Here is a 25,398-nt window from a genome sequence, read left to right as displayed (position 1 = left end):
GATTGGCCAGACAGTAGCATGGGGTCTGCCTCCTCCTCCTCCTGATTGGTCATCAGTCCTTAGGCTTATGACCCTCCTGTCCGGCCCCGCCCCGTTTCCCCTTGGCAGCGGGGCCTTGGGCGAACCACCTACTCCGCGGGAGTGGGCCCCGCCCCTATGTGACGGCCAGGCCGGTAATTGGCGGGGGCGTGCAACCATTTCCGGTTTCGAGGAGGTGGGTGGGGTGCGGAGCGGGACTGAAGCTGCTGCCGTCTCGGCCACCGCCTACAGAGTCGCCTTGTGCCTGGTGCTACCGGGACGATGCGGCCGGGGCCCGGAGGCTGCTGCTACCGTCGCCCTGTGCGGGCGAACGGCTGCGTGGCGAACGGGGAAGTGCGGAACGGGTACGTGAGGAGCACCGCCGCTGCCGCTGCCGCTGCAGCCGCCGCCGCCGGCCAGGTACGGTGGGACTGGGCGGTCGGGCTGAACCGGAGGCAGTGGGCCGGGACCCCGCGAGCTGCGCCCGTGCCGAGTCGGCGGAGGGGGCGGCCGGGCAGGGCGAGGTCGCGGTGACCGTCCGCGGGGCCGGGAGCGGGCGCCGGGCACGGCTCAGGTGTGCTGGAAGCGGTGTCCCGGCGCTGACGGGGCCTGCCCGGAGCGGGAGGCTCAAGGGAGGCGTAGGGGCTCCCCCATCTCTCCGCGTCTGAGGTCTTCCTCTTTTCCTCCAGAGGTTTGGGTTCTGCTCAAAGCCACAGTGCCTTCCTCCGCCTGATTTGACCAGAAATTCGTGCCCCTCCTCCCCCGGGGAGGCAGGGAGTGACCCTGCGGACCCTGGGAGGATCCACTTCGGGGCTCTTGGTTTTTTCCCTGGAGGCTCCCTCCTCTTGTCCTCGAGGTGGTTGCTTCCTTTAAGAGTCCTGAGAAACACCCTCGGGGTCCTCAGGAGGCAGAGAAAGTTAGGAGGTGGTACCAGGCGGAAACACACCCAGTCTCTCCCTAACACATACCTACCCCTTCTGCAAGCAAGGCATTGGACCACAGATCTGACAGTGAACCGGGCCTGGTGCCTCACAAGCATTATGCTTCTACCCAGCCCTTGGTGAAACCCCATCCCGGGCTCTAGGTAGAGTTAGGTGGTCCCTGTGAGCAAGCGTGCTATCACAGAAGGGGCTGTTGAACGCAGGTGGTGACTTGTGATGCGTCTCTATACCAGTTAACCAAGGTTGAATCACCAACCAAGTTCAGGCAGTTCTGAAATATTTTGAAAAGTTGTGAATTGAAGACAATAATTATTAACAGTCTTCCAATTCTCTGGATGACATATTCTCCTGAGATGTGTTTTTAAAGACGAGCTGTTTATTATTTTTTTTTTTTAATTTTTTTTTTGACGTTTATTTATTTTTGAGACCGAGAGAGACAGAGCATGAAGGGGGGAGGGGCAGAGAGAGAAGGAGACACAGAATCGGAAGCAGGCTCCAGGCTCCGAGCTGTCAGCCCAGAGCCGGACGCGGGGCTCGAACTCACCGACCGCGAGATCGTGACCTGAGCTGAAGTCGGACGCTTAACCGACTGCGCCACCCAGGCGCCCCAAGACGAGCTGTTTAAAAAGATTAAAAGGACAGTGTTACTTGAAGAAAGTGTTGTGAGATTTACAATTGACTTTATTTTTTAAAATTATTTTTAATGAAAAAATTTTAATGTTTATTTATTTTTTAGAGAGACAGAGGGAAGGGGCAGAGAGAGAGGGAAACACAGAATCCGAAGCAGGCTCCAGGCTCTGAGCTGTAAGCACAGAACCCTTTGTGGGGCTGGAACTCACAAACCTCTAGATCATAAACTGAGCCAAAGTCGGAGCCACCCAGGTGCCCCTGCAATTGACTTTAATACTTATAAATCCCAATCAGATATTAAGGAAAACTTTTTTTTTTCCCTCCCAAAGCCATCTGTTCCCAGTAGCAGTAGTGTGACTATTGTGATTTAATTTGGCTTTAATATATCTAGCAGCCCCCCCCCCCTCCTCCCCCCCCCCCCCAAGTTAGTAGATGTGATATGGTAGATAGACCTGTTACTGTTTGGTGTGAAATAGAAAATAGAGCATTTCTCCAGGTCATGCTGACAGTAAAACTATGAGAGTTGGGGGACAAATAAAAGACTTGACCTCCCTTGAAGTTGTAAGATGGAAGGCACCATAATGCACAGATTCAAAAGATTTATTTTTGGGGCACCTGGGTGGCTCAGTCGGTGAAGCCTCCGACTTTGGCTCAGGTCATGATCTTGAGGCTCATGAGTTCGAGCCTCGCATCTGGCTCTGTGCTGACAGCTTGGAGCCTGGAGCCTGCTTCAAATTCTGTGTCTCCCTCTCTCTCTGCCCCTCCCCTGCCCCTCTCTTTCTCTGTCCTTCAAAAATAAATACACCTTAAAATTTTTAAGAAAAAAAGATAAAAACTATTAAAAAGCAAAAGATTTATTTTCATTTTTAAAGAAATGTGTGAGAGAAGAAGTGGTAAGAATGCTCTCGTTATTAATGGTGTAAAGGGTTTTTTTAGTAACATAAGTGGGTAATAAGAAACTTGTGATATAGGGTACAGCATGGAAACCTAAGGGTAGGAGTCAGAGAATACATTGCAGATGAATGAGTGGATTATGATTTTTAAGAAGGAAAAGGAAGACAAGAGAAAGGTGTTTGCACTTCAGGAAGTGTTTTGTGTTTAGCTGCTCTTTTCACCTAACAAAGGAGTTATGTTCTGATTTAATAGTAAATTTCTCCCTCCCATAATCTAGCAATTTAACATTTGTAGGCATGATATATATTTCTTTAATGTTTATATTTGTTTTTGAGAGAGAGAGCATGAGTAGGGGGAGGGGCAGAGAGAGAGAGGGAGACACAGAATCCAAAGCAGGCTCCAGTCTCCAGTCTCCGAGCTGTCAGCACAGAGCTTGATGTGGGGCTCGAACTCACAAACCTCGAGATCATGCCCTGAGTCGAAGTCAGATGCTTAATCAACTGAGCCACCCAAGCGCCCTGGCATGATATTTCTTCAGAGACAGCTGATTAATAATAAGATGAAGACACATCAAGTTGCTAAAGTGAAATTTAAAAATTTGTATGACTCTAATAGCTGGCTGACTTTTTCTAGTATATTTTAGAGAAAAAATCCACTCAAGACACTGTGGTGGCATCTGGAAAAATGGTCTAGTAGAAGGCCTGAAAGAATGTTTAGGGCTCCACTGTCCCTTCTAGAAAACTGTTTGTCACAACTCTTTTTAAAACAGAGACTTTAGAGATACAGCTTTGTACATGAATGTGAGGAATATTGACCATGGGTTTGTTTGTTTTTCCTTAAGCCAAAGAGATTTTTGGTAACTTCATGGGAGCAAGAGTATCTTTAAAAAATTTTTAGTTGTTTTTGTTTTAATTAAAGTGATTAATTAAGTTAATCACTTTAAAGTGCTACATTAGTGCTCCAACCTCTATTTTTCCTCAGTTGCTGGGGAAATGTTCCCAATTATGCCATAAAAATACACATAAGATATTAAGTCTTCAGGTTTGTGTCCTCTTTTAACTGAAATATAAATCGAGAGTTTTTAAACCCCGAGATATAGGTTTGTTTCCTCCCATATCCCAGCATTTGTCTTTGGATGAACAGAAGTTAGAAACTTCTAGGGTCCTTTTACACTCTCAAGAGTTTCTGCGTCTGATGGGATGGATATATATGCTTGCCCTTTGTTCTATTTGGGTTTAGAGTCTGAGTAAATAGATCCTGTGGTAGAATGGGCATATAAAACAATCAAACATTACTGTTTGTTTTTGTTTTCTGGGTTCCCCCCCAGTTTCTTCTCATTGTAGTAAAATACACATAACATAAAATTTACCATCTTAACCATTTGTAAGTGTACAGTTCAGTGGTATTATATACATTCATAATGTGCTACCACCACCACCATCCACTGCCATAACTGTTTCTTCTTCTTTTTTTTTTTTTTTTTTTTTAAATTTTAAACGTTTATTTATTTTTGAGACAGAGAGAGACAGAGCATGAGCAGGGGAGGGGCAGAGAGAGAGGGAGACACAGAATCTGAAACGGGCTCCAGGCTCTGAGCTGTCAGCACAGAGCCCGATGCGGGGCTCAAACTCACGGACTGTGAGATCATGACCTGAGCTGAAGTCGGACGCTCAACCGACTGAGCCACCCAGGCGCCCCAACTTTTTCTTCTTGTAAAACGGAAACTCTGTCCCCATCAAACAGTAACTCCCCATTCCCTCCTCCACCTAGCCCACCCAGTCTGTGGCAACCACCATTCTACTTCTGTCTCTATGAATTTGCTGTAAGTACCTCATATAAATGGAATCGTACAATATTTTTCTTTTTGTGACTGGCTTATTTCATTTAGCATAATGTCCTCATGGTTCATCCATGTAGCACTGTGTATCAGAATATCCTTCCTTTTAAAGGCTGAATAATATCCATTGTATGTATAAACCACATTTTGCTTAGCCATTTATTTGTTTTTTTTTCTTGTAGGAGTTTATTTTATTTTTCTGTATTTTTTATAATTTACACCCAAGTTAGTTAGCACATGGTGCAACAATGATTTCAGGAGCAGATTCCTTAAGCCCTTACCCATTTAGCCCATCTCCCCTCCAGCAACCTTCTGTTTGTTCTCTATATTTCAGAGTCTCCTATGTTTTGTCCCCCTCCCTGTTTTTATATTAATTTTGCTTCCTTTGCCTTGTGTTCATCTGTTTTGTATCTTAAAGTCCTCATATGAGTGAAGTCATATGAGATTTGTCTTTCTCTGACTAATTTCACTTAACATCATACCCTCTAGTTCCATCCATGTAGTTGCAAATGGCAAGATTTCATCCTTTCTGATTGGCGAGTAATACTCCATTGTATATATATACCACATCTTTATCCATTCATCCATCGATGGACATTTGGGCTCTTTCCATACTTTGGCTATTGTTGATAGTGCTGCTATAAACATGGGGGTGCATGTGTCCCTTTGAAACAGCACACCTGTATCCTGTGGATAAATGCCTAGTAGTGCAGTTGCTGGGTTGTAAGGTAGTTCTATTTTTAGTTTTTTGAGGAACCTCCATACTGTTTTCCAGAGTGGCTGCACCAGTTTGGATTCCCAGCCATTTGTTAATTGACACTTGGGTTGCTTCCAAGGTTTAGGTATTGTGAATAATGCTGCTTTGAATATGGGTATACAAATACCTCTTCAAGACCGAGCTTTCCGTCATCTTGGATATATATTCAGAAGTGGAATTGCTGTATCATATGATAATTCTATTTTGAATTTTTTGAGGAAATGCCATACTGTTTTCCACAGCAGCTATACCATTTTACATTCCCATCAACAGTGCACAAGGGTTCCAATTTCTTCTTCACATCCTCGCTAACACTTGTTATTTTCTCTCTCTCTCTCTCTCTCTCTTTTTTTTTTTTTTTTTTTTTTTTTTTTTTTTTGGCATAGTAGCTGTGAGGTAATAGGGAAAAATGTGTCTATGTGTGTCTGCTCCCATATCCTGGCACAGAGCTCATGAAACTTGTGCAATTTCCTAAGTGATAATACTAGGAGCATCTTTTGTTCTAATATTTAGTCTTTGACCCTTATTCCTGACACAGAGTCTCTAAATCCCTTGGAATTTCCCCAGTGATAGCAGTGTCTTTTGTTCTAATGAGGTGACTCTGTGTGGGTTCCCGGATGGGGGCTGCTCACCAGAAAGACCAAGCCAGGTGTCCGTTCCACCCCCATTCTCCACAGAGGAGCGAGAGGCGGGAAATGAAGTTAATGATTGCTGATGCGTGAAGCCTCTATAAAAATCCCCAAAGTACCAGGTTCAGGGAGCTTCCGGGTTGTTGAACATATGGAGATGCTAGGAGAGTGGCGCCCCTTCCCACACACATTGCCCCTGTTCGTCTGTGTCCTTTATCGTATCTTTTTATAATAAACTGGGAAATAGTAAATAAACAGTTTTCTTGAGTTCTGTGAGCCATTCTAGCAAATTATCAACCAGAGGAGGAAGTGGTGAGAAACCTGATTTATAGCTGATGGGTCAGAAGCCATGGGACAACCTGGACTTGTGACAGGCATCTGAAGGGGGTGGGGCCTTCACCTGAGGGATCTGACACTATCTCCAGGAAGAGAGTGCTAGAATTGGGTTAAACCGACACCAGCTGGTGTCACAGTGGAACACCTCCCCCCGCCCCAATCAGGTGTGAGAAGTGCTGTGAGTGTGGTAGCTCAGTGAGAGGAGAGGGGAGGAGGAACATCGCAGGAGCGTTGGGTTTTGTTCTTTACGGGAGCCCTGTGTAGACATGACTGTTTTTTAACGATGACAGTAGACATGGAGTTTTCACAAGGAAGAGGAGCAATAAAGCAGTAATTTTTCCTCCCTTACCATTCAGAGGGGTGAGAGGAGGGCCAGCCTTTATTTGAGGTGAAGGGTGGCAATTAGCACTAGGAAAACTTTGAAAGAGTTAGAATTGGGAGCTTTGGCAGAATTAGAGCTAGAAGGAACCTTTAGGGGTTTATGTAATTCAGTTCTTTTATCTCTTTGTAGGACTTTATTAAAAAGTAATCTTGATAGATGATTCTATTCTATTTTTAAAGACCCCTAGAGGATTTGCAGGAACTTTTCTTCAGCGTGTTGCAGCATTCAGTGATCTTAATTGCAAGAGTTTCTTACTGTGGGTTTAACGTTTGATCAAATAAATGCTGTATTTTGGTTGCACCTGAAATAGAATACTTGTTTTTACTTTTAGAGCTCCTTGTTTACAGCCTTTTAAAAAAAATCTCTTTCACTTCTTTAAGGCACGTTTGAGGTTTGGGCACACATTTTACCTTCCTTAACTAGTTAATAAGTATTGAAGGGGAAAAAAAATTACCTGCCTTTGAGACCATTTTGAACCTAACTTTCTAACCTGTAGAAGTAGTTTTAGAAGTAGTTTTAATGATATATTAGAATGATGACAGCCTTCTAGCTGCCAGAATAAGATTCTATCCTAAGGAGGACTTGGGGCACAAGTCATGTTCTTATTTAAATAATAAGACTAGCAAAGTAGAAAGAACAAAGGGCCAGTCTTGCTACTTAGGAGGCAAATGAATAACTAATGGAGGGTGGTTTACTAAATAGCTACTAGCTTTTGTTTCCACTGAAAGGAAACAGTAACTGTGAAAAGAAGTTAGTTTTAAGACAAGAGCTGGAGGAGTATCTGTTCACACTTGGCCATGATACCTGTTCACACTTCACAGGTCTCATGAGACATCCAAAGACCTCAAGGCGTTGAGCCAAAATAATGTTGTAACTACAGTTGTAGGACTAGATTTTTGTTTTGAATGCACTTCTTCCAAGGAGAAGAACATTTCAAATCTTCCTATCTGGATCTGAAAGATTCCAGAGTCATTAATTCCACTCAGGAATTCTCTCGAATAAAACTTCTTGGGCAATGAAAGCAGTATTTAATACATAAACCTCTGTATTCTTAAGACAGTATTTTAAAACTTGGATATTGAGGGAAAGCAGGCTTGCCCACTTTTTAGGGTTGGCCTAGGTGCCCTAGAAACTTTGTAGTGCTCTGGGGCAAGATAGTTAATTGGTTGAGATTCAATTAGATTCAGTTTTTGAAAGAAAGAAGTAGTGTTTTATTGGCAGAATAGGCAATTGAGAGGGATGGGTAGAGACTGTGTTTGCATTCTGAGTGGGTGTGCCTTACTTGATTAAATACGTGGTTTGTGGCCTCAGAAGTCCGTTGCCTTCTGAATAGCTTCTAAGAAGCCTTCCATAATATAATTTGTAGTTTGTGACTGATTAAGCAAGTAAGCCCTTTCTCTCAACCCATTTAATCTGAGAACATTTATGTTGATGTTTGCGGTCTTTAATGCTACCTTCAAGACCCATAATAAAGATTAAGGTTGCTATTTTTCCTCTTTAAAAAATTTTTGCTTCTGATTGTAGAAATAATACATGTGTACTGTAGGACCCAAAAGGATTGGGATAATCCCTGGTGTAGGGGTATTGATTTTTTTTAGTGTGGTCTGTTTTACCAGCCTGCTGCTTTCTGCTAATCTCTAAGTACAGTGAAATACGCAGTTGTACTGAGACTATGGGTATGGCCCAGCCTTACTCCAAATAATGCATATTGAGGTTGGGGAAAGTATTCAACAAATTTGGTAATCTAGTAGGTTTAGAAAGTAAAGTACTGACTTCCCAAATTTGATGGTTTTGACTTATTCTAAATAAGCCTCCTGCTGTCTAATTAGTAAGCCTTCAGCAAACATCTGAGATTTTACTGCATAGTTCCCCTTATCCGTGGGGCATATTTTCTAAGATCCCTAGTCGATGCCTGAAACCGCTGTATACAGTAGATAGTATCAAACCCTGTATATACTATTTTTTCCTCTACATACATTCCCATGATAAATGTTAATTTATAAATTAGGCACAGTAAGAGATTAACCACAATAAATAATAATGAAATAGAAAATTATAATGATACGCTGTAATAAAAGTTATGTGAATGTGGTTTCTCTCTCTCAAAATACCTTATTGTACTGTACTCACTGTTGTGATGATGTGAGACGATAACATGCCTACAGGATGTGACCAAATGAGGTGAATGATGTAGGCATTGTGACACAGCATTAAGACTGGTGTTGACCTTCTGATGATACATCAGAAGGAGGATCATCTTCCAGACTGTGGTTGACTGTGGGTTTGGAGAACATGGGTAAGGGGGACTTCTGTATTTGCCTTGTGCCTGGTGTGTGGTAGGATCTTAGGGAATCTTAGTTGAAGGAATGAACTGGTGGTGGTTGAAGCCATGAGAATTGGTGAAGCAGAAGAAGGCACTAAGCAAGAAGAGGAGACACCTAGGAAGTAATATGGGGGAATCATAATGTTACTGGGAGAAGACACACACACTGCTGAAGAAGGCTGATTGTGCAAGAACAGAATCATTGGGAAGTGGTTTGAGAAAGCCCAAGGAGAGAGAGAGGCCATTTCATTAAGGAGGGTATGCAACGTGGTGGCGGTGGGAAAGCAAGGCTATAATTGTAACAGGTACCATTTACTGTGGCCAGGACCTCCTCCAGCTTTGTCATGTATCTAGTCTTCACAAGGTCCTTTCTGGGTGTATATTATCCCCATTTTATAAATAAGACTGAATTCCAGATCATTTAAATAACCAGTCCAGTTAGTAAGTTGATAGAACCTGGCTTGTCTTACTCTATTAAGCCACTGGATTTGGCAGTTTAGAAATTACTGGTAAGTTTTGAGGAGTTTAAATTAGATATGCCACAAGTTATGCCACGCTCTGAACATATATTCCCAGAAGTGTCCTCCTTTTTTCAGCAGGGGAATTTTGAAAAGTAGGGAGTCCACATTTTTTTTTTTTTTTAAATCAGGATAAATTCCCTCATTTGTGTCAATAGCATCCCCATATGGAATGACTGAAAAGTGCTTCCAAAGCTAGCTGTAAAGCAAACATATTTTGACATTACTGTTTTCCTGCCTCAAAAATGGAGACCCCCAAGTATGTATGCACGGGAGCGTTTTCAGTTAGTTCAGTGGCATCCTGTGCACGCGGGCAGCGAGGCTCTGCCCCGGAGTTACCGTTCTCACCTGCCGCCCACGTCTCCTCTGTAGCGTTTCCCAGTCTCCAGGTCAGCGTGTCACGGCATCACAGACCCGCGTAACAGGAGAGCGGAGTAACAGGAGAGCGGAGTACGAGGGTGGCTCTGCCACAGGTGACTGCACCTTCATCTCGGCTCTCTTCCACCTCTGACACGTGCTGGGCCTGTGGCACCACACCCTCCGCTCTGGCTGTGTGGTGGACGCCGACTGAGAGGCAGCCTGGTTCGCATGCCTTTGCCTTCTCTGCGAATAATCTCGGATTATTCTGGTGGTCGCCTCTGTGCGACACGATCACGTTCCTTCCTCGGTCCTGACTGACACCTGACACGGGGATAGGCTCCTGTGCCACAATGAACCTAACAACACTCTCTCACGGGGATTTATGGTTTCCACAGGGAAAGAGTCTGAAGGGCACTGGATCTCCAACATCCTGGAGAAAAGGTCTGTGAACTCCTGCTGCTGAGGTCCCAGGTGCTAGTTCCCATCTGACTTTTCTGAGTTGTTCATCAGTTCTACCCTGCTCCCTCCTTTTATTTATTTTTTGCATGCCTATGATCCTTGCAATAAATCACCTTTTTGGTTAGCTAGAGTCAGTTTCCACTGCTATCAACTGAAAGAAATTTAACAGGTATATATTCTATGTTAAAATGTCTTAGAACTTCTGTACACTTAACACTGACTAGGCACCTACTGATTTTCAGAGCGTCAGTAAAAATTTTTAAAAGGGCTCCTAACTCTGTTAATTTTGTGCATTTGGAATATTGTTTACTCTTATCTGGGATAAGGGACATCTGGTCCAAAATTATAAGGCAGTACCTTTCCTGTTTTGAAGACGTGAGAGTCTCATTGCCACCTATAACTAAACCCTTTCCAGGTTCTCATTAACACACATGAAGACAGACCAAAAAAGGAAAAACAAAAATCAGAACTAGTATTTTTAAAAAAAAGACAACAGAAGACCACAGATCAAAATTCAGACAGTATTTGTCTGCTAACTTTGCCTAACTATGGAGAACATGCTCATAAACATTAAACAAGACTCATTCAGGGTTGAAAAATCACAAATCAAAGAGGAAGTAATAGATTATTTAGTACAAGAGTTTAAGAAAATGGGACTATTTAGAAGCAAACTCTGGTTAGAGCTTCTCCCCACACCATAGCATCACAGAGACTGTTAACTGGCCCCCTGTAGATATTCCTATCTCCCCTTTGGTAATAGAAGCTCTCAGATTTAGCTGGGTCCATGGTCATCCAGCTACAGTCTACATTTCTCAATCTCCCTGGCAGCTAGGGGTAGCCATGTAATGAACTTTGGCCAACAGGAAGTGAACAGAAGGGGCAGGTACCAGGGCCGGATTACATCCTTTAAAACAATTGTTCTCTTTCCACTTCTCTTTCCTGGAGAGAAAGAGAATGAAGTGCCAGTGGCCTGGAATGTAGATAGATGTGGTTGAAGACGGAGATGCTAAAACAACAACAACAACAACAACAAAACATCCTGGTGCCTGGGTGGCTCAGTGAGTTAAGCCTCTGACTCTTGATTTCTGCTTCAGTCATGATCCCAGGGTAGTGGGATCAAGGCTGTCGTTAGGCTCTGCTCTGAGCATGGAGCCTGCTTAAGATTCTCTCCTCCCCCCCCCCCCCCCCCCCCCCGCCCCTCTCCCCAGCTCATGCTCCCATACTCTCTCTCCCTCTCTCTCTCTCAAACAAAAAATAAACAGGAGCACCTGGGTTAAGCGTCTGACTTCGGCTCACATCATAATCTCACAGTTCGTGGGATTGAGCCCCCTCCTTGGGTTCTGTGGTGACAGCTCGGGCCTGGAGCCTGCTTCAGATTCTGTGTTTCCTCTCTTGCCACCCCTTCCCCACTTGTGGGTTTTTGTTTTTTTTTTTCCCTCTCTCTCAAAAATAAACACTACAAAAAGAAATTTAATAAATAAAAATAAAAACATCCTAAAAGATTACAAAACAAAGATAGCTCATACCCTACTGAATGCTACCTGTCTACCTTCAGACTTTACAAAGAGAATTTCTATCTTGGGTTTTTTTTTTTTTTTTTTTTTTAATGTTTATTTATTTTTGAGAGAGAGAGCACAAGTTGGGGAGGGGCAGAGAGAGAGGGAGACACAGAATCCAAAGCAAGCTCCAGGCTCTGTGCTGACAGCAGAGAGCCCAACACAGGGCTCGAACCCGTGAACCATGAGATCATGACCTGATTGGACCCTTAACCGACTGAGCCACCCAGGCACCCTCTATCAAAGTTGTTTGAACAACTTTATTTTGATGTCCCATTTACATCAACAAAAACAAAAAACCATACTGAGACTTCTGCTTATAGGTTAAAATTAATAGGTAGAGACAAACCATCACTTTCACAGAACAACTAGATAAAACTACACAGATTACTCAAAACAAGAAATAGTGTTAAAGACATTGAAGAACTGTCTCTCATGCAAAGCAAAGAGGGCAAATAAACTAAAATTCCAGAGAAGAAGAACCTTTCCTTAGTGAGCTGAAATCGCTAGTCATTTTCTTCCCTGGTGTTATTTGCAGAGTGTGAGCACGAATGATCATAAATGGGCTTGCCACAAGCAGAAGAACTCTGCCAAGGGGAAGAAAAACCAGTGGAGCTTATGATAGCTCTATAGGATGGGATGACAGACTGAATTCTAGCAGAGCCCCAGACCTACGGCCAGTTTTCTGCACGGGACACTTATCACGTGCTAGAGAAGCTAGAGAGCTAGACTAGAAAGGTGGCTTGAAATCAACCACAGTCTTACAATGCTAGAGGGAGGGGCTTGCAACAAACACAATGGATCCCATCCTTAGATGGAATCTACCCAGAGTTTTAGCCCAGTCCCACCTATCTCAGTCCCTGGTTAGATTGCGGGTGCTCAGAGCAAAAGGAGAAAACAACATGGACTTGAGTCTCTGCAGGTCCTTTATATATAGTGTCCAGCAATCAATCAAAGATGTCTGCTTTCCTAGGGGCAGGGAGAGAATGTGGACATGCCTGAAATAGAAAGCAGAGAATACAATAGTCTACACATTCCCTCTCTTCACTTCGGTACTACCAACCCTGGGAAATCCCTTACAACTTGACGCTCTCCCTCTCTCCTTAATTTCATGTACCCGGGAATGGACATTCCTCCTGTCTCATTTTTTAACATCCCAAAACTGCACAAATAACTTTCAGACATCAAAGCCTCTCCTAGGAACCCAGAGCCCCCTTTCTACCAAGGAGCTCAAAATCAGCGTTATCATCGCATTCTTCTCAACAAATATTTAATCTCTATATCAAGGTTTGTACTCTGTATTTGAAGACACAAATAAAGAGATAATCCTTGTATTCAAGGACTCTTCAGGGGTTTTTTTTTTAGCGAAAAAGGATGCAAAGATCAATATGGTTTTTGAGATTAAAGAGAATAAGGAAACTTAAAGAATACTGTCAAAAGGGATTTATATTTAAATACACAGGATGAAAAATACACCAACACAGTGAGAAGCCCTTCTTTTACAAGTGATTCTGAGTCCTCTTCACATGACTAAATGACAGCACCAAGGAAAGGAGATTGAGCAATGTGTCCAGTCACACACATTCTAGGAAACTGAATTCAAAAATTTAATTCTAAGTTCTAAATTGCGGTTAGAATCCAAGTCTTTACATTTTCAATTTATTGCCATTTCTTAGTCATATTTCTCAGATTTTCTATGAATCAAATTTTCCTTTAATTATTTCAGAAATACTACAACTTAGTCTGTTTTAAAATCATCAGTGGCTTAATATCAGAATTTCCCTTAAAACTCACCATTTGTGCTCCTTTTTTGCTACTCATACAGTAATTAGATAATTTTGCTGCTCATATTACTTAGCTATACTTGGATTGAGATAAATAATTATATGAGCTTCCACTGCTAAGAAAACGTCTGCTTTTAGGAAACCAGGACACTAATTTAGCTGTCCTAGAAATAAACTCCCTTTGCTTCTACATGCAAGCCAAGCCTGCGCAGGAGGCAATAAAGATCCTAGCTGTTAGCACATAAACAGGGGTCTCCAACATGTACTTCTGTTACAGTCTAATTGGTGATCACAGGTGTCTCAGCCCAGCTTCATGGCATTTCAAATCAAGGTGAGAATGGGAGACATGGCAGAAAAGTCAGTGCTGACAGGCTTCCCTTCCCTTGAAGCACTAACCAGCATGTCACGGCTTAGACCCCTCATAGGACAATGGGAAGGGGTGCTACAGAAGTCCCACTTCTGGCCACGCCGCCCCTTAGAAAGAACTAATGGAAAGGCGATAAAATACACTAGGGTCTGTGCCATTTCCAGACCATCGGACGGTCATCGGCCTCTTCCTGCTCCTCCTCACAGGCTGTCACTGCCACTACGAGGAACGTTCAGTAAGCTCCTGCTGAGTCTAACCACCTGTAAACCTGAAACAATAAAAACTACGCTACGGGTTTCTTGAACAGCAAATGTACCACAACTTGTTTCTTGTGTATATTTACAACATTATTTTGGGAAACTGGTTTTTGTCAACTAGCAAGTATATATGAAATAGCACACTGTAATTAATACAAAAAGCAGATTAAAAGATACTCAACATATAGATTTATCAAAACTTAACAATTAGCTTATAGGCTTTAGATCTTATTTTTTCCCATTAAATAAAACATTAAAGCTATCATTAATTCTTTCATTTATTCCATTAATACTTCCTGAGCCTCTATGAGCTAAGCATGATCTGAACACTGGAATACAATACCATACACTCCAATGGGAGAGGCAGACAATAAATAAGCAAATAGATATACACTAAAATACCAGGCAATTGTAAGCTCTATAACCAGAAAAAAAAAAAAAAAATCATGGGAAGAGGAAAGCATTTTAGACAAGGTGGTCAAGGATAACCTGTCAGAAGGAGGTAAGGGGTAAGCAAAATGTACACAGAGGCAGGGAGAAAACTAATGAGAGAAGTTTTCCAGGCTGGAGTTACTGTGAGGGCAAAAGCCCCGCGGCGGAGGGTGGGGGAAGGGCAGAGGTGCTTCTTGATGTGTTCAGGGAAGAGCAGAAAGGCCCACTTGGCTGGAGTGCAGTGACCTGACGGGATATGAATGAAGTCAGAAGTATGGGAGAACCTGATGACACAGGGCCCTGCAAACCAACAGAAACTGTCTTTTGTTGTCAGTGATAAGAAGCCCTCAGGGGAGTGTTGATCTGACTTAATGTTTAAGCAATTCCCCCAGACCGTTTAAGAAGTTTGTCCTAGTGAAGTGTTAACTTCCCTTTCTCCCCCAAAAGTATAAAAACTACCCTCATTTTGGTGTTTATCATTACCATGCATGAAAAAAAATACCTTTCTGGGACGCCTGGGTGGCTCAGTTGGTTAAGCATCCTGATCTCAGCTCAGGTCACGAACTCCCCGTTGGTGGGTTCAAGCCCTGTGTCAGACTCTGATGCTAAAAGCAAAGAGCCTGCTAGGGATTCTAGCTCTCCCTCTCTCTGCCCCTCCTCCATGCGCGTGCAAGCACTCTCTCAAAAATAAATTATTTAAAAAGATGAAAAAAGTACCTTTCCTTTTATAAATGAATGAATGAATGAATGAATGAATGAAACCTTCCCTGTAGACACAGCCATAAGCAATACAGTATTCTCCTGCATGTTTTTAATCCTTATATACATATCACACCATATGTATCTTTCTGCAGCTTTTGTTTAACAATATGTTTCTGAGATTTGCCCATGTTGATAATACAGATCTAGAGTCCTCTCTTCACTGCTGTATAGTATTCATTCTAGCAATATGCCATACTGGTTTTTTGCTTGTTTGTTGTAGGAGGGTAGGCATTCTCCTACTAATGAAAAACTAGGTTACTTCCATTTTTTTGTTATTACATTTCTACAGTAAACATTCTTAAACATGTCTCCTTGTGGCATGAGCAGAATTTCTTGGGAAAACAGCATGTTACAGGTTGAACTCATCCCCCCAAAAGTAATATGTTGAGGTCCTCATTCCCAAGACCTCATACATTATACGTGCATTAGGTTGATAGAAAAATGTTCATCCTTAGTATAGGCTAGAACAAAAATGTTTGCAAATCTCAGCTATTGTATATACCCAGATAAAAACTTAATAGGGTGGTCATTATTTCAACTTTTCTAGAAATTGCCACTATTCTCCAAGACAATTGTACCAATTTATACTAAGAGCACCTGTATATAAATTCCCATTGCTACATAACATTGCCAACATTTAATATGGTCTTTTATTTTTACAGCTTTCAGAAAGGTAAAGATGGAAACAGTTACATTGTTTTAATTTATAATAACTTGGACTAGTGAGGATGAGCATATTCATATATTTATTTTGCGATCAAGTTCCTTTCTCTGTGAATTGACAGTTCCTATCTTTGGCCCATTTTTCTGCTGGAGTGCATACTTGCCTCTAATTTATATGGCTTTTGCACCTGGATACTAACCCCTGGTGTTACTGTGTTTATAATGTCATATTGTACACAAGGCCTCTGTTTCTTACAAAACAGTTCTATTGAAATGTAATTAACAAATCATTACATTCGCCCTTTCCAAGTGTACAATTCATTGGTTTTTATTATATTCACATAATGGTGCAATCATCACAACGTAACTTTAGAACAGTTTCATCGCCCCAAAAACAAACTCCACCCCTGGCCCTGGCAAACTCCTAGTCTACTTTCTGTCTCTGTGGATTTACCTGTCCTAGACATTTCATGTTAGTGGAACCAGAGTATGAAGCCTTTGATTTCTGGCTTTTTATAATATGCATAATGTTTCTTTCATCTTTAACATGTATCATTACTTCCTTTTTATTGCTAAATAATATTCCACTGTAAAATTATTCTGTATTTTGTTTATCTGTTCATCAATTTATGGATATTTGGATTGTTTCCACTTTTTGACTCTTAGGAATAATGTTGCCATGAGCATTTATGTAGAAGTTTTTGTGTGTATGTTTCATTTCTCCAGGGACTAGAAATGCTGCATCATATGGTAACTTTATGTTTAGCATTTTAGGAACCGTTTTCCAAAGTGTCTATATCATTTTGTGATCACACCAGCAATGTACAAGGGTTTTAGCTATCCTAGCGGATATGAAGTAGCATCTCACTGTGGTTTTGACTTGGATTTCCCTAATGACTAATGATGCAGAGCATCTTTTCGTGGATTTACTAGTCATTTGTATATCTTCTTTGGAGAAATGTCTATTCAAGTCCTTTGTTTTATTTTTTATTTTAAATTTTTTTATTTTTACTTAAAAAAAATTTTTTTTTATGTTTATTTATTTTTGAGACCGAGACAAAGCATGAACGGGGGAGGGTCAGAGAGAGGGAGACACAGAATCCGAAACAGGCTCCAGGCTCTGAGCTGTCAGCACAGAGCCCGACACGGGGCTCGAACTCACGGACCACAAGATCATGACCTGAGCCGAAGTCGGCCACTTAGCCGACTGAGCCACCCAGGCGCCCCTCAAGTCCTTTGTTTTAAAATTGGGTTGTCTTTTTATTGTTGAGTTGTAAGAGTACGTTATGTATTCTATATAACAAGTCCCTTATCCACATATGATTTCAAATATATTGTGAATTATCTTTTCATTCTGTGGACAGTGTCCTTTGAAATACAAAAGTACAAAGACGGAAAAAGTTAATTTTGATCTACTCCAATTTATTTGTTTTTGGTTGCTTATACTTACAGAGCCATATCTAAAAAACCACTGCCTAGGGGTGCCTGGGTGGCTCAGTCAGTTGAGCAACTGAGTCTTGACCTGAGCCGAAATTAAGAGTCAGACGCTCAACCAACTGAGCCACCCAGGTGCCCCTGTAAAGGTTTTAAGCGATCAAACTTATCAACCTTTATTTTATAATTTGTGCTTTGGTAGTTTTAGGAAAGTCACTCTATACTTTAAGGTCATAAATATTTTCTCCTCTGTGCTAGAGTTATATATATATAATTTTCATATTTGAGTATCTAACAACCTGGAATTGATTTTACAGATTGGTGTGAGGTGGGGATTTTTTTTTTCCTTCTTTTTCTATACAGAAAATCACCTCTCTCAGCACTAGTCCATTCCCCACTGATTTGAAATGCCACCATCATTATCAATCACATTTCATATTCATAGTGTGCTCTTTCTGGGTTTTCTATTTTGTTCCATCAAAATCATACTGCCAATATCACTATAGGTTTATGCAAGTCTTATTATCTAATAAAGGTGATTCCTCCTACCTAATTTCTCTTCAAAACTGCTTTGGCTCTTCCTGGTCCTTTGCTTTTGCACATGAATTTTAGAATCAATGTGTCAGGAAAGAAAGCATGAGGAAGAGAGGAAGGGAGAGAGAGAGAAGAAAAAACAAAAACACTCAGAAGGTAGGACTGTGTACCTGAAACTCTCTGACTTAAAGATCAGGTGAGGAAAGTGACATTTGTATCACATTTTCACCAATGCATTTTGGGAACCCAAGATGATTCTGTGTTACATTATATTTTGAGATAGTAGTTTTACTCATTTAAAGATACGGTTTGGATCACTTAAATTGCAGTCAATTGCACTTTAGAAATCAGAAAGCTTAAAAAATATTTCTACAGCTTCCTTTAAATTCATTTTAAAATGATATTCTGATCAGAATCATATATATACACATACATACATATACATTTTTTTAATGTTTACTCATTTTTGAGAGAAAGAGATAGAACATGAGCGGGGGAGAGGGAGAGAGAGGGGGAGACACAGAATCTGAACCAGGCTCCAGGCTCTGAGCTATCAGCACAGAGTCTGATGTGGGGTTTGAACCCATGAACCATAAGATCATGACCTGAGCTGAAATCAGAAGCTTAACCCAGCGAGCCACCCATGCACCTCCCTCTTTTTCTTAAGAGAGAAAGCGCAAGCACACACAGGAGAGTGGCAGAGAGAGAGGGAGAGAGAGAATCTCAAGCGGTCTGTGCCCCACGTGGGACAGGATCCCCTGACCTTGAGATCATGACCTGAGCCAAAATTAAGAGTCGGACGCTCAACCAATTGAGCCACCCAGGCGTCCCACACATATACTTTTTGAGTGGGCAATCTCATTTCCAGGAATTTATCCCTATGAAAAACTCAAAAGTGTGAGAAGATATACAAAGTGTTGACATATTGAAAATATTGGGGAAGTGTAAACATGATGCACAGGGATTGGTTAAATAAATTACACTATATATTCATATTGGGAAATTTTTGTACCCCTTAAAAGAATGATGTTTGTCTTACTGGTGATAGAATATATTAATGACATTAAGCAATTTCTTTTACATAAAACTGTACACCCTCCCTATTACATATGTATATAATATATATATGTATATATATATATATATATATACATATATATATTATATATACATATATATTTGTGTGTGTGTGTATCTATCTACCTACCTACCTATCTAGCAGGATATACATGAAAATGTTACAGTGGTTATCTCTGGGTTGTAGAGCTTCAGGAGATTATTTTCTTTATACTTTAATGTGTTGGTTTAGTGCTTTCCAAGTATGGTGTTTTTCCAATTCCAGTATTTTGCATGTAAAATTGTATGTAATGTATGCTGACTTTACAAGAGAAACACTACATATGCCCACTTTAAATTTTATTGAAAATATGCAAACGTTCAAGAAATACTTGTTAAAACTAAAAATTTGTACAAGTTTTCAGATATGTTAACTCTGATGGAGAGTATATAATACAGATACTATTCTACTTAAGGACAAACTCTCCCCATGGAAATTTTAAATCCCCGTGAGAGAGTGTTGTTAGGTTCATTGTGGCACAGGAGCCTATCCCCGTGTCAGGTGTCAGTCAGGACCGAGGAAGGAACGTGATCGTGTCGCACAGAGGCGACCACCAGAATAATCCGAGATTATTCGCAGAGAAGGCAAAGGCATGCGAACCAGGCTGCCTCTCAGTCGGCGTCCACCACACAGCCAGAGCGGAGGGTGTGGTGCCACAGGCCCAGCACGTGTCAGAGGTGGAAGAGAGCCGAGATGAAGGTGCAGTCACCTGTGGCAGAGCCACCCTCGTACTCCGCTCTCCTGTTACGCGGGTCTGTGATGCCGTGACACGCTGACCTGGAGACTGGGAAACGCTACAGAGGAGACGTGGGCGGCAGGTGAGAACGGTGACTCCGGGGCAGAGCCTCGCTGCCCGCGTGCACAGGATGCCACTGAACTAACTGAAAACGCTCCCGTGCATACATACTTGGGGGTCTCCATTTTTGAGGCGGGAAAACAGTAATGTCAAAATATGTTTGCTTTACAGCTAGCTTTGGAAGCACTTTTCAGTCATTCCATATGGGGATGCTATTGACACAAATGAGGGAATTTATCCTGATTTAAAAAAAAAAAAAAAATGTGGACTCCCTACTTTTCAAAATTTCCCTGCTGAAAAAAGGAGGACACTTCTGGGAATATATGTTCAGAGTGTGGAATAGCTTGTGTGACCAGTGCAAAGCTCCAAACTATTTTCGTTAGTATGTGTGGTATGCGGTAGGGAGAGGATAGTACATTTCAGTAGGATTCCAAGAAAGGGCCATTTCAGTAGAACTTTTTAAGGAACAACAGAGTATACCACTGGAAGTAAACAGGGTTCATTTAGCAGAAAAGAATGATAACAGTCCTTTGGTTGCCAAAGAATAATAGGTGTTCATAGTGGACATTGATTTCTTTTTTTTTTTTTTTTTAATTTTTTTTTAACGTTTATTTATTTTTGAGACAGAGAGAGACAGAGCATGAACGGGGGAGGGTCAGAGAGAGGGAGACACAGAATCTGAAACAGGCTCCAGGCTCTGAGCTGTCAGCACAGAGCCCGACACGGAGCTCGAACTCACAGACTGAGAGATCATGACCTGAGCCGAAGTCGGACGCTTAACCGACTGAGCCACCCAGGCGACCCCCTTTTGTAATGTTCCAAAATGTCTGCCAGGTGGGCAGGTTCTGTCATCGTGCTGTCACATTCAGTGGAGATATTATCTATTTGCTTATAAAATCATGCTTGTATGGTTTTGTATTCATGTCAAATGTATGAATATACTTGCTTTTGTTTCCCAATAATTGCTTCCCCATTTTGTATCATTACGTAGTTATCTTGTGTTCTTTCATGGGATTCTCAAAACCTCTGCTCAGGATCATTCCTTGTAAGTCAGTTTACCCTGTAATCAAAACTTACTTTTTCCTTTTCTGAAACTGAAAAGCCAGAATGCAGCACATTATCAAAGACTCTTTTGCTATAAAGACGTTATTAGGAAAACTGGCAAAATTTAAATAAAGTCTGTAGACTAGCTATTAGTACAGTACCCTATCGGTTTCCTGATTGGTAATTATTCTGTAGTTATGTAAGAGAATATCTTTGTTTTTAAGAGAGACATGATGAATTATAGAGGTACATCATAACTGCAGCTGACTCACCAATGGTTCTTAAAGAAAATTCTCCATCATTCTCTCTACACATCACACACACACACACACACACACACACACACACACAATTATTTTTTCCTGAGCCAATTGAAAGTAAGTTCTGTATATTATCTGCCCTTACTTTTTTCTTAATCAGTGTGGGCACCTGTAACAAAATACCATAGGTTTATGGATACCATATCTATCTTAAACAATAGATATTTGTCAGGGCGCCTAGGTGGCTTAGTCGGTTGGGCGTCCGACTTCGGCTCAGGTTGTGATCTCGCAGTCCGTGGGTTCGGTCCCTGCGTCAGGCTCTGAGCTGTCAGCTCAGAGCCTGGAGCCTGCTTTGGATTCTGTCTCCCTCTCTCTCTGCTCCTCCCCCGCTCACACTCTGTCTCTCTCTGAAAAATTAAAAAAAAAAAAATCAGAAAACAATAGATATTTGTCATGGTTCAGGAATTTCAAGATCAAGTTGCTGGCACATTCAGTTCTTGGTGAGGGCCCTTTTCCTGGCTTGTAGATGGCTGCTTTCTCATCGTGCATTCACAGGGTCATTCTTCAGTGGAGATCTCTGCTTCCAATACTTACAAGGACATAATCACATCATGGGGTCCCACCCTCATGACCTAATACAAACCTAATTATCTCCCAGAGGCCCCACTTTGAAATTCTATCACACTGGAGGCTTAGAGCTTCAGTATATAAATGAGGTGGGAAAGAGGGGAGACAAACATTCAGCCTATAACAGTCTGCCTATGACCCCTCTAAAATCATGTTCTTGCATGCGAAATACATTCATTCTGCCCCAACAGCCTCAAAAGTCTTAACTCATTCCAGCATCAATTCTAAAGTCTATAATCCAAAGTCTCATCTAAATATCATCTACATCTGATATGGGTGAAACTCAAGACACAATTTATCCTGAGACAATCATCTTCAGCTGTGAGCTTGTAAAGCCATGTAAATTATGTGCTTCCAAAATGCTATGGTGGGACACAGAGGATAGACATTCCTGTTCCAAAAGGGAGAAATCAGAATGAAGAAAGGAGTAATGGGTCTGAACCAAGTCCAAAATTTAGCAAGGCAGATTCCATGAGATTTTTAAGGCTCAAGAAAAATCTTCCTTGGTTTGATGCTATGCCCCCTGGACCCACTGGGGTGGGGGTGGGGGGTCACTTTCCTCTACCTCTTATGCTTCAGGCTGCCTTTTGGAGGCAGTCACCTAGTGAATCTTTTTTTTTTTTTTTTCTTTTTCTTTAAGTAGGCTTTATGCCCAGCACAGAGCTTGAACTCAACCCTGAGATTAAGACCTGAGCTGAGATCAAGAGTCAGACACTTAACCAACTGAGAGGCGCCGTCCTCCCACCACCCCTTTTTAAGTAGGTTGCCTATTGGATCTGAAGTGATGGTCCCTCCTTGCCACCTTTGAAACTGAGGAGGGAACCCGATGGTCTCTGAATTGTCTTTGGAGTTATTCTTTTCTTGTCTTGAAAATAGCACATGGACACAGCCAAATAACCCTATGGTCCAGTCCTCTAGGATCTAAGAATTCCTAACAGCCTGTAGCACATGGTTTCAAGCATCAGATGGTTCCACAAGGCTTGTTTTGAAATATACAGCAGTCTCCTGCTCTCTCCTACCCTTTTCTCCATCTTCTTTTTGGCATTGACCTCCACATTGCAACGTGCTTCTGTTACTGCTTCTTGACTGTTCACATTGGATATTATTTATTGCCTTATTGCTATTAGAAGACTTGCAGTCCCTCTAGGAGAGGATCTTTGTTGGAAAGACTGCAGCAAGAAGTTTGGTGTGACTAGAAGGATAACTGGCATGTGTGGAGGGTGTTGGTGGCAGGGAGACCAGATGGGAAGAGGAGGGCATTGCAATAGTCCACCGAAGGAAGAGGCACTGAGGTCTTTTTAAAATTGAGGAGTAACATACGTCTGGTAAGTGCATAAAGTATATCCTGCTCCCTGACTTTTTTAACCTGTGTGTATACTGTGTCTCCAGTACCTCTCTCAAATTGTAGAACATTTCCAGCCTCCTTAAAATGTCATTGTGCCCCAAAAGAAGGTCTTGAACTAAGGCACAAAAATGCATTACTGGTTCTAGAATGAAGTTAGAAAATGAGGTGGTGCTAAAGATGACTCCAAACTTGGGAGACTGGGTAGACTGGGTGGTGATGCTGTCAACGAGGTGGGTGGTTCAGGAGGAGATTCCGGTTTGCATTAAGGGAGGAGTTAAGAGGGTGAGAGTTCAGCCTTGGACTTGCTGAGTTGGGATGTCCAAGTGGAACTTGGTGGTGCGTGGAAGTGTAAATTTGGAGTTCTGGGGAAAGTTTGGAACTGACGTGTGGATTTGTGTATACTCATCAGCATTTGCGGTCTGAGAGCCAGCAAGAAGATGAGAATTCTCTAGAGACGCTATAGAGACCCAAGGTTATGATGAAAGGCATATGTTGCTTTTATTAATTCTGTTTTTATTAATAGTGCATAAAATCAGTGAGAAAAATTCAGTGTAAACTTTTTTTTTTTTAATTTTAATGTTTATTTATTTTTGAGGGAGAGAGAGAGACACACACACAGAGCACGAACAGGGGAGGGGCAGAGAGGCAGGCAGACACTGAATCCAAAGCAGGCTCCAGGCTCTGAGCTGTCAGCACAGAGCCTGACGTGGGACTCGAACTCACAGACTGGGAGATCATGACCTGAGCCAAAGTCGGATGCCTAACTGACTGAACCACCCAGGTGCCCCTGGTGTAAACATTTTTAAAACAAAATGATACATAAAAATTCAGTAATGTGTACTCTTTGTTAAAAATGAAAAAATCACATCGGTTCAGAGGGTTATAAGTAGGAAGTATGCTCTCTTCCCACTCCAATTTCTTGTGTCTCCTTCCAGATGATTTTAGTGCATACATATTATGTTTATGGTTTATCGTGATTATTCCTTTCCAGTATTGCTTTGGTTAAGAGTGGCAGCAGTTTAATAAATATGGCTGACAGCCTACAGGCATGTGAACAGTATGGCTTATTAGTTTGATTTTTTCCCCCTCCCCTTGTCCTGTAATGTGTTTTATGATGATATGCTTATGATCTCAACTGGAAAAAATTTTTCTTCTTTTGCCTTTTCTTGGAAAAAAATGTTACTGTTCAGGCAAACATCTTAGTAGTCGTTGTAGTACTTAAATCTTCCCTCGATTAATAGTACTAACACTGTCACAACCTTGTCTGCTTAATGTGAGCAGACTAGTAACTGTTTTTTTAACCTGGAGGTAGTGATAAGCTAGTATTTTTCTTGATTGCCTTGTCGACAGTGTAATTCTCATTAGAATGAATGAAAGCCTTTTAAGAGTCCTCTTGCCTGGTGAATCCAGAGACTAAAATACACTGGAAAAGTTTGTAGCCCATGTTTTCTTTAGCATGGATTTGATCTCCAGTCTAGTTGAGACTAAAAGGTATTAGATGTCGTTTCGAGAAATGTCCTAATGTTAATTGTGCAATCACTGTAACTTGTTTAAACCCTTCTATTACAGGGTACTTATTGTTGAAAGAGCAAAGAGCATAATGTGTATTTTCATTCATTCAACAAACACTTGTAAGGTACCGCTTTCTCTAATACTAATAGTAATAAAAGGAAACATTGCTTAGTACTTACTATTTGTTAGCTCTTAATAAATACTATCCTGAGTGCTAGATGTGCAATAATGAGCAAAATAAGCCTGGTGCTTTCCTTTATGGAACATTATACATGTATAAGATAGTAATACTATCATTTTTATTTGAATCATGTCAATAAGAAAATTTAGCATCAGTAGTTGAATTGATTTTCTTCTCTCTGAGTTCTAAGACTTTGTCACCTTTATCAGAGGTTTGCATACCAGTTGGCCTGTACATTCTGATCCTGAATGATCAGAGTGACCTGTATTTTTTTTTTTAACTTTTTTTTTTTTTTTTTTTTTTTTTTTGAGAGAGTGGGAGCGGGGCAGAGGTGGGGTGGAGACAGAGGATCCCAAGCGGGGTCCGCGCTGACAGCAGCGAGGCCCATGAGGGGCTCACGAACTTTGAGATCATGACCTGAGCTGAAGTTGAACACTCAACTGACTGAGCCACCTAGGCACCCCCAGAGTGACCCCCAGTGATTTGACTGAGGCTGTTTTCCAAGAGTTACTTAGTTGAATCTCAGTTCCTTAAAATGCAATTAAAGTGACACTGTGATTATAATTACAATATTTAAAAGCAAACTAATGATTTAACTTACTACTTCCTAGACAGTCCAGCCAACAGTATGAATACACTGTGG

At 41.5% G+C, this 25,398-nt stretch overlaps 1 protein-coding gene across 1 annotated transcript in view; it reads left to right on the top strand.

The window, feature by feature from the left end:
- Window positions 1-203: 203 nt before the first annotated feature.
- The window catches only part of SPTLC2 (serine palmitoyltransferase long chain base subunit 2), a 102,546-nt gene continuing 77,351 nt past the window's right edge, over window positions 204-25,398 (top strand). The window contains exon 1 of the mRNA XM_078447958.2: window positions 204-438. Coding sequence (XP_078304084.1) covers window positions 301-438 — 138 coding nt within the window. The 5' untranslated portion in view covers window positions 204-300. The remainder of the gene's footprint in view (window positions 439-25,398) is intronic.

The sequence above is a fragment of the Panthera onca genome, chromosome B3 (assembly GCF_046562875.1).
Source record: "Panthera onca isolate mPanOnc1 chromosome B3, mPanOnc1 haplotype 2, whole genome shotgun sequence".
Lineage (NCBI taxonomy): Eukaryota > Metazoa > Chordata > Mammalia > Carnivora > Felidae > Panthera > Panthera onca.
This window is presented reverse-complemented; position numbering and strand designations above follow the sequence as displayed.